Source organism: Limulus polyphemus, unplaced genomic scaffold (genome assembly GCF_000517525.1).
Source record: "Limulus polyphemus unplaced genomic scaffold, Limulus_polyphemus-2.1.2 Scaffold3025, whole genome shotgun sequence".
Taxonomy (NCBI): Eukaryota; Metazoa; Arthropoda; class Merostomata; order Xiphosura; family Limulidae; genus Limulus; species Limulus polyphemus.
Genome location: NW_013668635.1, coordinates 38267 through 49852, shown reverse-complemented (window position 1 = coordinate 49852; position 11586 = coordinate 38267). Strand labels below are relative to the sequence as shown.

The following is an 11586-nucleotide window of genomic DNA, read 5'->3' as shown; positions in this document are numbered from 1 at the left end:
TAAAGAAGTAAAGCAAACAATTATCTCTTCTAGTTATGACCTTTGTGCTCAGTGCTGCTTGATGTAAGTTGCTAAGTCTTTAAAAATTTTGCACGTGGAGGATATGAAAAAATATTTTTTTAGGTTTTATATATATTTAACTAACTAAAAATCATAAATTACTACATCAATACCATAGAATTATACTATAATTTATCAAGCTTAGTAACTAAGATGTATTTTACTCTTAAAAAAAATATGAAATTTTGAGCAAACTAAAGACATAACCTACCTCATTGAAATCTTGGTTCAAAAGAAAGAAATGGCACTAGCCACATTAGAAAGGCTAAGAAAACCACTAGGGGACATTCTGAGCTTCCAATTGGTTATTTATGGCATACATAGAAGTAAGTGTATATACGGGAGCATTTCCAAAAATGTAAAGAGGTGGGCAGGGTGCCACTGTGTTTGATTTATTACATGAGCAATATCTCAGCAAATAGAAAAGATAAGACCTTCTTATTTTATATTCTAGCTTGTCAACAGCTGTAATTTGAGTTTTCTTATTCGTATGAAACTATAGACTTAGTATTTTGACTTCACAAAAATCTAACTTGAATCAGTGCTGCATTCAACATACCACGTGACACACAAAAATCAATGTTTATCTGTTGTTTTTTTTATATTTACTCTTAAAATTAAGAAATTGAGTAATGTATAGTTCTAAAATTGGAATTATAATCTACAGTTCGATATAAAACTTATTGACATAAATTCATGAAATAGTAGTTAAATAAAATTTTGAATGCAAGTCAACAAACGAGATGACATGGCCTTTCACCTATGACCCGTCACGAAAGGGTTAAAGTGATAACGTTTTAAGTGCAGCTGATAATAAACAAAGGAAAAATATACAGAAGTAACTATTTATTAGAAACAAAAGGTTATTAAGAAAATTATTTTAAAAATTAATCTTCATATTAAGGTAAAACCCTTACATGGTTGAATCTTCTTGTTAAGCCTAAAACATTTGGAGCAACAGTGAGTTTATCCTTCTTATTCCAGCCACAACTGGTCAGCTCCTGTAAAGATGATTAATAAAAAGTTAGTGTTGTTTTTTGTTACTGCATTAAATATATAAAAAGATGACTAATTTTGTACCAGGTCAAACTTGAATTATATAGCAGAGATCAAAATGTTGTCTAATCACCAGAGAGGTTCTGGTTTCCCTTTCAACAACTTTCAACTCACTAATCGTTGGTTTCCAACAATAGTTTGTTTGTCATTAAGCACAAAGCTACACCAGGGGCTATCTGTGCTATGTCTAACACGATTTTCAAAACCTGGATTTTGTACTTTGATCCCTTGGACTTACTGCTGAGCCACTGGGAGAGCTTTTCCAACAGCCAAAGAGTTTTTTTAAAGAGGCTAACTGATCACGTTCTTTGTTTGGAATGTGACAGGATTGTTATTTGTTTGTTTTTTTCTGACAAAAAAAAATGTCTTAGGCACAATGAAAAAATATTTGCTACACATGTTAATAAAAATCAATTCCTACAGACTTGAGTTTTAAGTAAAGAGTTTTAATATAAATTTCAACAACTAATTCTATGTAAGCATTAATAATACAATATTGAACATGTAATCTTCTCACTACTAAAAAAAGTATGTTTCATGAAGTTTCTCAAAAGCTGATAACCATTAGAATGTTCCACAAAAAGGTCAGCTTTTACAAACGCGAAGTTGAAAATAATCAAATGGTACCTCAATAACAGTGGTGCCCCAAAAAGTCTGGAATCATATAGATGTGTCCCAAATGCTTCAGATGACATTTGAACTTAGCAGGATTGTGTTTCTACTTTCACTCCCTTAAAAGCAGGGTGTCCAAAAAGTCTGGAATCATATAGATGATTTGCAGCTTTTCTTAATTTCAGATACGTGACTGATTATGGTGCTGTCAAAGCATGAAAAGGTCGAGTTAATTCTGCTGTTATTCCAAGTTTGTTTCAAAGTACAAAGGACAGCGTGTTGAACACATTTCATAAAATTTGTTGAATTGCTTATGGTCCCACACTTTTCAGACACCTTGTACGTACCCGGTTCTTCATAATTTTACAGTACCTTGGACCTCACAAAAAACAACATGAAAAAAACTTAACAAATGTTAATTCTGTATGTTACTTTCTTACTTACCATTGAAAGTTTGAAAAATGTAATGCAAGTTCTAAAGTTAAAAATCTATTAACTCTTACTATAATTCTTAATAAGTTCATAGATCTTTACAGCCAATTTTTGTCTATGAATAATAAAGTCAGAGCACAGCCATAAACAGATCGAGCCAGAGTGTGACTATAATATTTCAGGATATGCCTTTGAAGAATTGTCAATTAAAATGTTACGTTATGGCCATAAGCCTGTCTATAAAATAAACTTTGCTACAAATAACACTGCGACAAACAGGAAGTCGCTGTTTAGAACAATATCAAGACTAATTTACCGTAGTATAATCTAGAGCAGTGGTTCCCAACCTTTTCTCCGCCAAGGGCCCCTTTTATTATAATTTTTTCCTCCACGGCCCCCATGTTTTTGAAAGATTCCGCCTACCCAACAATCTTTGTTTATTAACTAATAATTGACTTGTTGTGCAATTAAAAAGAAATATCAGTATTAAAAAACTTGTTCAACGAGATGGTATTACCTATGCGGAACCATTGATCTAGAGAATAAACATTTCCAAAACATGCGAAGATATGAAATGTACTAAGTTACATTAACACACATATCAATGTAATGAACAAGAATTAATTTCCTCAAAATGTCATTTGTAATGTTTGTTATTTTCTTAAATTCTTTTAAGTTGTTATCAATTTATCCTTATGCACATTTGTTGTTCAAAACAATGTAAAGGCTAATAAAAGACCAGATAAAATATAAAACATACGGTAAAAATAAACAATATATGCCTACAGTCATGCACGTATAATATGATTTTTTAGGCTTTCTTTAGAAATGTTCCCATACTACTTAAAGATGATTTACTGCTTTGTACTTATTACAGATCTAATAATTACATGTATGAGTAGATTTTAACTGTTTTCCAAGAGCATCTGTTATGAACAACTCTACTAGAAATGAAAGTACAACTAACCTTACCCAGTCTTTTCTCAACAAGATTCAGTTAAGTTGCAGTCACACATTACCAAATGCTAAATATAAAGTAGTGTGCTTGTAATAACAAGTCTGTTAATTAATAAAAATTAAAGAACAAAAAGAAGTAGATAAAAGTGCTTTCTACATCCTTAGTAAATGGATTTATTTTGCCCAGTTGTCCACTCCAGGCAAAGAACTTCGTATTTTCCTTTATATTAATGAATTCCACTCTTAAATTAACACTATTTGTGATTAATGAAACAAGCTTTTTTACAGTGAAATGTTTGCCTCACGTACAAGTTACTTTAAACAATTTATTAAATACACTAAAAAACAGTAATACCCCCTAAAAATTCCTTTACATCAGTGGTTCTCAAACTTTTCTGTCCTCGGACCACTACAGCAATGCAAAAGAATCCACAGACTACCTAATGGTCCTATCACTTTGACTTGCAACCACAAAAAATAACAACAAACTCATCGGTGACTTGCATGATGGACCAGCCTGTAGACCACTGGAGGACCTTCACAGACCACATTTTGAGAACCATTGCTTTACATGTTTACTATATACAGAAGTATGATAATTAACAATACAATGTAACAATTAAAAAAAAAAGCCTGTATAAAGAGAAACAATATTTACCTGCAAGATTTGACATACGTAATTAATTTGAATTAAAAAATATGGCATTTTAAGATCACAAATCATCAATCATCTGTTTATATTAGTGTCCAATGTTTATGGTTTGCAGACTCAATACAACATTTAAATATAAAATGACATGATCTGACTGCAACGTAGACTTACATAAATAAAATGCAGATTAATAAATACTAAGAAAAACACCTTATCCCTAACTGACGATAACTCGATTTCTCAATTCAGAATCATACTGCAAACACTAAACGACTCTTTATAGATTATCTAAGGTTCTTGATGAAATTTCAAGACTATATGAAATTTACCTATGAACTTGTTTTTTACAATTAACAAAAAGGGGCCAAATCTACCAATTTAAAACTCCATACACATGGTTTAAAATCCCTAAAAGCAACTGAATTAGAAACGTATATTGAAAGAGCCACACAAAAACCTTAAAATCAAATGCATTTGTTAAAAATTAAACATTTTTTCTTCACTTGCGATTAAATGATAAAGTAACAGAAGAAGTTCACAAAAAAAAATTACATTCTTGTATCTGTCAAGGATACACCCTCTTTTTTAATATGTTAAAGTTCTTTTTTCCTGAATAATATAAAAATTTAACTAAACTTTATATCTTTGAACTTTTTCCTTCTTATTTTATAACAATAACAAGCTGAAGTACCGGTCCTTTGTCTGGGTTATGAACTTAAAAAAATGTGGGGGGTGGATGATAAGATAAATAACACAAAAATCCTAACTTTCACACAATCTTACATAACATATTACTAGAGTATTCATTATTACCTCACCAAACGTTTTGTACAAGCTTTAAGAACTCACTTTGTATATACTTAGAACATCGTATACACTGTGCAATGGTCAGGGTGACTTTGTAGGAAGAGGTAATGGCTAAATTAGTGGCAGTAGGGGTGCTTTCTGCTACCCACTTTCAACACGCAGCTCATAATGTCCTTCTAGTGTTTCACGTGATTAATTAATTGCTGGTCACTGGCTGCAGAAGTGTCTTATGGGACGAGGTTGAAAAGTCAGGGGTCAGTGTAGGAAGCGGGTAAAACTCAGAAACGGCTCTTCATATCAGCCTTATGGTAGATGTTGCAGTAGAAATTTCAGCTGAATTTACGTATTAATGCAATAGTAGTGACTATTTTTTTCCCCTTGCATACTTCCATAGAGAGTGCTAATGCACCCTCTGAGATATACAAGACATTTGTGTGAAATGATTAAAAACTGATTCTACACACATAATATATGGTAGTAGTAATAGAGAATACACAAATTCTTACCTCTGGCTGCATGGCCTTGAACACAGGAAGGTCAAGTAAGGTCAACTGACTCTGAAATGTGATTATACAGAAAAGTTGCAATTTCAGGTCATTCATAAAAAAGTAAACTTTCACAAGAAATGGTAATCCATTCTTACAGTATAGCAGTGCTACACATATGTGGCTTCTCATCATCAATGGATAAACGAGTAAATCCATACATTGCAGTAAGGTAATTGATAATAGAAATTGGCCTCATTCTGGTGGATAAAATATTTGTTGATGGATCGGTGTTTTAAGTATAATAGTTAAAATACTAAAATCATGTATATTTTAATTAACTCCTGAGACTTGACTACAAATTTTAATTGGTCTGTAAACAACATTTTTTTAAACACAGATTATGTATGTTTTTTCTCAATGTTTGGACCAAGAAATAAGCACACAAAAAAAGAATATTCTTAGTTTTTAACAATATCTCATGGTGTTCACCACATAAGGCTACAGACTATTCACAATTTTAAAATATTCACTAAATGTATACTTCAGAAATTTATCTTCTAATAAAACACACCATGCGAGACAACTACTACACAGTGTAATGATAAACAGTTAGTACGATATATGATTAATCTAATTAACAATAAACTATTTAACTATTAATCTTCATTATTCTTTGGACCTTTGTCATACAAAGATGACTTCAAATTAATTAATATTACTATACTGATTTGATAATAAAAGTTCTATACTAACACATTTTAAAAAATGTATTTATCCTTCTCTTTATATAGTTCAATAACACACTCATTTATTCTGCTAAAAAAACAAATACAGAGCAATATTAAAAACATATAAACTTCATTACCAAATCACCATGCAGAGTGAAAGGTTGTTTTTTTAAGTTAGTCCTTATCTAAATGTCTAAATAAGAAGAATTAAGAGCTCTTGGTTTAGTTTATAAACTAAGCCTCAATGAGGAAAACGTTTTTTTAGAAAGAACCATTTATGAATTAAACACTTTTTAACCATTTCCTATTGGTATTTACAGTATAATAAAACTTTCAAGTTGATTGTCAATAGCTCCTGAGAGAAAAGAACATATATTTGTTCTCATTTTAAGTGGTATAATCTATTATTTGATTTTCCAAAAACTATAGTTTGCCTATGCATAAGTATAATGTCTCCGAAGAAAAGCTGGTTACAAAAAAGAAATAAAAATTAAACTGATTTTTTTTAAAGAACAAAAGACAGCATTTTATTTTATAAATTCTTGTTTTCATGTTAAAGCAATGTATGTCCAACATTTTTACAGATTCAGAGATACACGATTTGGAAAATACAAAAATTAGGTCATGTGAACTACAAGGTGTTGATAACGTGTAAAAGGTATCATTTCTAACTCAAAAATGAATACACAAGTTTGACAAAATGTAGAGAGAGAGAGAGATATATTCTGGGAACATGTCCATGTAAACCATAAATCATGAAACAATGGATTTACATGGTTTTGACATAAGGAGGAAATACTCGCAACACTTTATATTAATATAGTTATTACACTAAGAAAAATTTTTAGTACACTGTTATTGACAAACTAACACGAACCCAAAGTACTTACAGCAAAATCTTCTGGTGCAACCCGCAAAACATCAAATACAACAGCATCATAGCTTTTTGAGCTGTGTGACCACCTGCTATCAGTCACGTCTGAGCTCTAGATATAAAACAAAACCATAATTAAAATAAAAACTTTGAAAATTAGTCACTTGGTTGTACTATCCTTTTAGTTAGACTTTGTTTCATTATTCCAATTAAAATCTAATAATTTTACATAGTGTTTAAAAATAATTAAGAGAGTAACTTGAGAGTAACTTAATAATGATCCTCCAATAAAACAAGTGCTTAATGAGTCTTTGTACCTATGTATTTGCTTCTAATGACTGTGTGTGTCTATATATTATAATTTATATATATAATGTGACATAATGTAAATTAATTACATGTATATACCATATCTACATCATAAATTTGGATAATTTTAGTAGTTTTTTTCAATTTATATCATACATTCTTTTACTTCATGCAATTTACCATCAGTTTACCTTTTATATCCTTTAATACAATAGGTTTTTCTTACACATATTTGATCCAGTGACATAAAAACATTTATTTCAAGAACATGTGCTTGATTAACATTTTCAAACACAAAAACCAACATGTACAACTCATTAATTAAGTTTTAAAAGGAGCTTAAAAGTTAACATTTATCAACATCAAATAAAAATATTTCTAAAACACTTTTCTGCACATCACTTCACAGCAAACAACTTTCTATTTAAAACCACCTCTTTAGATCTGAACATTACCTGCAAAATTCTCTGTGTAAGCTACTGAAAATGTTTTGAAAAAACCAATGAAATTCTTTGTCTAAAATGCACAATACAAAATGGAGTAAATTTCTTATAAACTTATTTGTATGTGACAGATTATAGTACAAAAAGAGTCACGTCTTAACACTAAAGTAAGCAGCATGAAGTTTTGGCCTATTACAGTTCTCTGTAAAAAAACTAAAAAAGTATAACCCAAACTCTAAATTTTAATTTTTCTTTCCCTTACATTATACCTCTCAGACTTGTCAAAGAAATTAGTACTGTAGCAAGAACTGGATGACTGAAGCTTCTTAAAAGGGCTTCCACTTCCAGCCACTTCAAAGTTCATATGTAATTTTGGTTACATATCTCATATGAATAAATGAACTAACAACTGATGAATGTTAATTGTTTACCTCATTGAGATCAGTTAACATGAAAATCCAAATTTTCACTGATAAGTAAAACATAAAAAAAGTATTTTTGACCACAAAACGTGTGGAATAAAACCTTCAAATAATACACACACTATCAACACAAAATAACTAATCGAATTTATTTTTCTCTGCTATTAATTTATTCTAGTATTGAGTAGTGATGTTAAGTCAAAAAATAAAATCGACGCTTCTGCCGGAATTAAAAGTAATGCTTAATTATAATTTGATATTTCTAAACATTTTTATTTATACTTTATAGTGCTACACAAAATCGCCAGTCTATTTTTAAAATAAAGTAGAAATCATTAATTAATATTAGTGTACCTTTTCTGTACAACCTTTAGTACAACAGATTTCATTCAATTCAACTTTTTACTTAGTTTTACTTTTAGCTTCACTGTACAAACTTTGGGTATTCTATTAAAGTATTATTATATTATTCATTTTGTTACTGTTAGCCTACCTCCTCAATCCGTAAAGCTGACAGACTACTACTTGCAAGTTCTGCTGCCATTTCGCAGTACTTCATGATGCTCTAGGATCACAATATTTCATGTCATTACTGAAAAGAGGACAAAGTTAATGTAAAATAACTTCAAAATTGTTTTCACGTCACAGAAGAACATAAATTCACCGTCAGTTTCTCCTATTTTACCGTAACCAAAAACCTCATATTGCGGAAGTTAACAACAACCAAACTAGGTGTCGTGACTATAAGCACGTCAATCATTTTATATACATACACATATATATATATATAATTTCGAACGTTCCAGGAAACATGTCTAATTTTATATTAGTGCACAACCAATAATTTAAAATAAATAACTATCAACAATAATCAAAATATATTTTACACACGTACGAAAACTCCTTATAAATAATCAACTCATTTTTCGGAAAACATAACTTAATGATAAAGCAAAACACGTACGTGATAATAGGAAGCATTTATTAAACGTTTCGGAATCTTCAAAATTCCATCATCATTAATTTAGAGGCACAAAACAAACAAACAATATTTGTAATTACAACAGAAATATGATATACGTAAGAAGTATACAATTTGAATATACAAATTATAACAATAGAAAATGAAAAAAAAAGTGGCACAAATGAAATAATTCAACTAAAATAGGTTTAAATCAAGTGAAGAATGTGTATTATTTAGGGTCGGAAGAAGAGTTTTTCGGCAACAGGTCGTAAAACTTGAACTCTCGGATTTACTATTTGACCACACTATCTACTAGGGCAACTAGGCCACGTTCGGACTGTTCGTCTTTCAATCTAATAAATAAGATTTTTACAGTTGAGATCCAGTAAAGGCGAAATGTTGTTAAAATGAACTAATTGTGAAAAAGTATGTAGAATAAGTATTAAAACATTACTCATGTCACAGCTAATTGGAATATTATTTCATTTTTATTTCTTTATATAAAAAACATGACTATTTCTAATTTCATAAATAGCTATTACCATCGACGTTTCGGTTGATGCCTTCGCCGGGATGATACAGTTTACATAGAATTTCAAGGAGTGATAAATTATAAAACATTACTAAAGTAGTACAAACAGCATATCGCGCCTATTTATATAAAAAACAACAAAACCTTGTAAGTTTGTAGTTTTTGGATATTTACTAAAATTTAAATTTTTAATTACAAACTCTCGATTTATTTTATATATACCTGTACAAGCCAAGAAATAAAAAAGGAATTATTGTTTTTATTATTTTTGTTGTTGGTTCATCGGTAAGTTTGAGGGCTTATAACGCTAAAAATTAGGTTTCGATTATCCGCGATGGGCAAAGCATTGATAGACCATCGTGTAGTTTTGAATTTAGTAACAAAAAAACTTTGTGTATGTGGGGGAGCGGGTTGATTTTGTGGTAGAACTCTGGATTTCAAAGCTGGTGAGCCGAATTTGAAAATATGCGATACTATGAAATATTACCAACACTTTAAGCTGAGGGTGATTTATAAGAACGACAGTGAATCATTTAGAGTGACCAGTGGATGGTAGGGTGCTGCTGATTAGCTCTCTTCCTTCTGTTAAGTACTTCAAAATTAGTGGCACCGACGGATTGCCTTAATTAATAGTTGTGTCATAAATATAACAAACAAATACTTGTTGTTGACTATAGCAATCACACAGCGGGAGGTAGAGGTCCAGAGTGTACCTGATCCTCCTAAGTCACTTGACCAAAAGAACGACCAGAGATCAGAGAATCACAAACGGCTGGACAAATATTCCAGAAAAGTAGTCCAAAACTTATCATAAGTATATTTATGAACGTATGAAAAATGTGAAATTATCTTTCATTTATTTTAACTGAAAAGGTTAGGGGGGCAAATAAATTCGAAAATAAACATAATATACTCAATACAACGAAAAGTAAACATTAAGTGAAACACAACCGAGAGTTGTTCTATTTTATGAAAAGAATAAATAGAATTTGATACGAAAAAAAAAAGTATTAGTCTTGTAAATGATAGAAATTATGAATAATTATATGCAGATTATTGTAATTGCTAACTTTGCGTTTATCCTGATGAGGATGTAGGACTAATTTTTTTTTGTTTTTTACTTTTAATGCCCGGAAGTACACAATTAGCTTTCTATATCCTATCCTAGCCAGGTGGTTAGGGCGCTCGACTCGCAATCTGAGGCTCGCTTGTTTGTTTGTTTTGGAATTATGCACAAAGCTACACAATGGACTATCTGTGCTCTGCCCACCACGGGTATCGAAACCCGGTTTCAAGAGTTGTAAGTCCGCAGACATACCGCTGTGCCACTGGGGGGCCTGAGGGTCGCGGGTTCGAATCCACGTCACACCAAACATGCTCGCCCATACAGCCGTGGGGGCGTTATTATGTTTCGGTCAATCCCACTATTCGTTGGTAAAAGTGTAGCCCAAGAGTTGGCGGTGGGTGGTGATGACTAGCTGCCTTCCCTCTTGTCTTACACTGCTAACTTAGGGACGGCTAGCGCAGATAGCCCTCTTGTAGCTTTGGGCGAAGTTCAAAACAAACCAAACCAAATTAAAAAGAAAAAAATTAAAACTTACGTTTCTTATACGTTACTGAAAAATAACCTAAAGTATTAATAGCAGAGATTTTTTCTAAAATTGAATAGTATTTGAGCTGTTTTCAAACAAGATGTGACAAAAATGCAATATGTATTTTAAATCTTGTTGTTTCCTCTTATTATTACAAGGAAATAAAATCATAAGAAGGAAGTAAAAGAAAACGCGAAGTACACACGGAAGAAATGCTAAAAATTAAACTGTCATTTTATTAATAAGCTCGCTAACGGTTCAAAAGTCTGAAAGCTTACAACGCTAAAAAAGGGTTTCGATACCCCTGGTAGGCATAGCACAGACAGCCCATTTTGTAGACTTGCGTTTAACAACAAACAGATAGGTTTTAGGGTTGTATTTCAATAGCTAAGAAGCTTACAATGTTGCGTGATTATTAACTAATTAACATGACTATTATGATGTCAGTTGGTTATTGCATCTGATAATTTAATGTTGAAATACTCGATCTTTGCTATACAGTTATAATTAGTTATACCATATTGTTATATATTTATATTTATATATTATATTTATTATATTTATAAAATTTATTATTTTCATTATATTGTTACGCCTCCAGTCGTTAGTTAATTTTCCGTAAATTCTTTCCGACTAAACTTTAGCGACACGAGTCCTT

At 31.0% G+C, this 11586-nt stretch overlaps 1 protein-coding gene across 1 annotated transcript in view; it reads right to left on the bottom strand.

The window, feature by feature from the left end:
• LOC106468491 (ras-specific guanine nucleotide-releasing factor RalGPS1-like) overlaps nt 1-11586 on the bottom strand; it is a 51773-nt gene that overhangs the window by 23516 nt on the left and 16671 nt on the right. The window contains exons 2-5 of the mRNA XM_022396828.1: nt 8334-8432; nt 6683-6778; nt 5083-5133; nt 978-1061 (exon numbers count right to left, since the gene is read on the bottom strand). Of these exons, the coding sequence (XP_022252536.1) occupies nt 978-1061; nt 5083-5133; nt 6683-6778; nt 8334-8399 (297 nt within the window). The 5' untranslated portion in view covers nt 8400-8432. The remainder of the gene's footprint in view (nt 1-977; nt 1062-5082; nt 5134-6682; nt 6779-8333; nt 8433-11586) is intronic.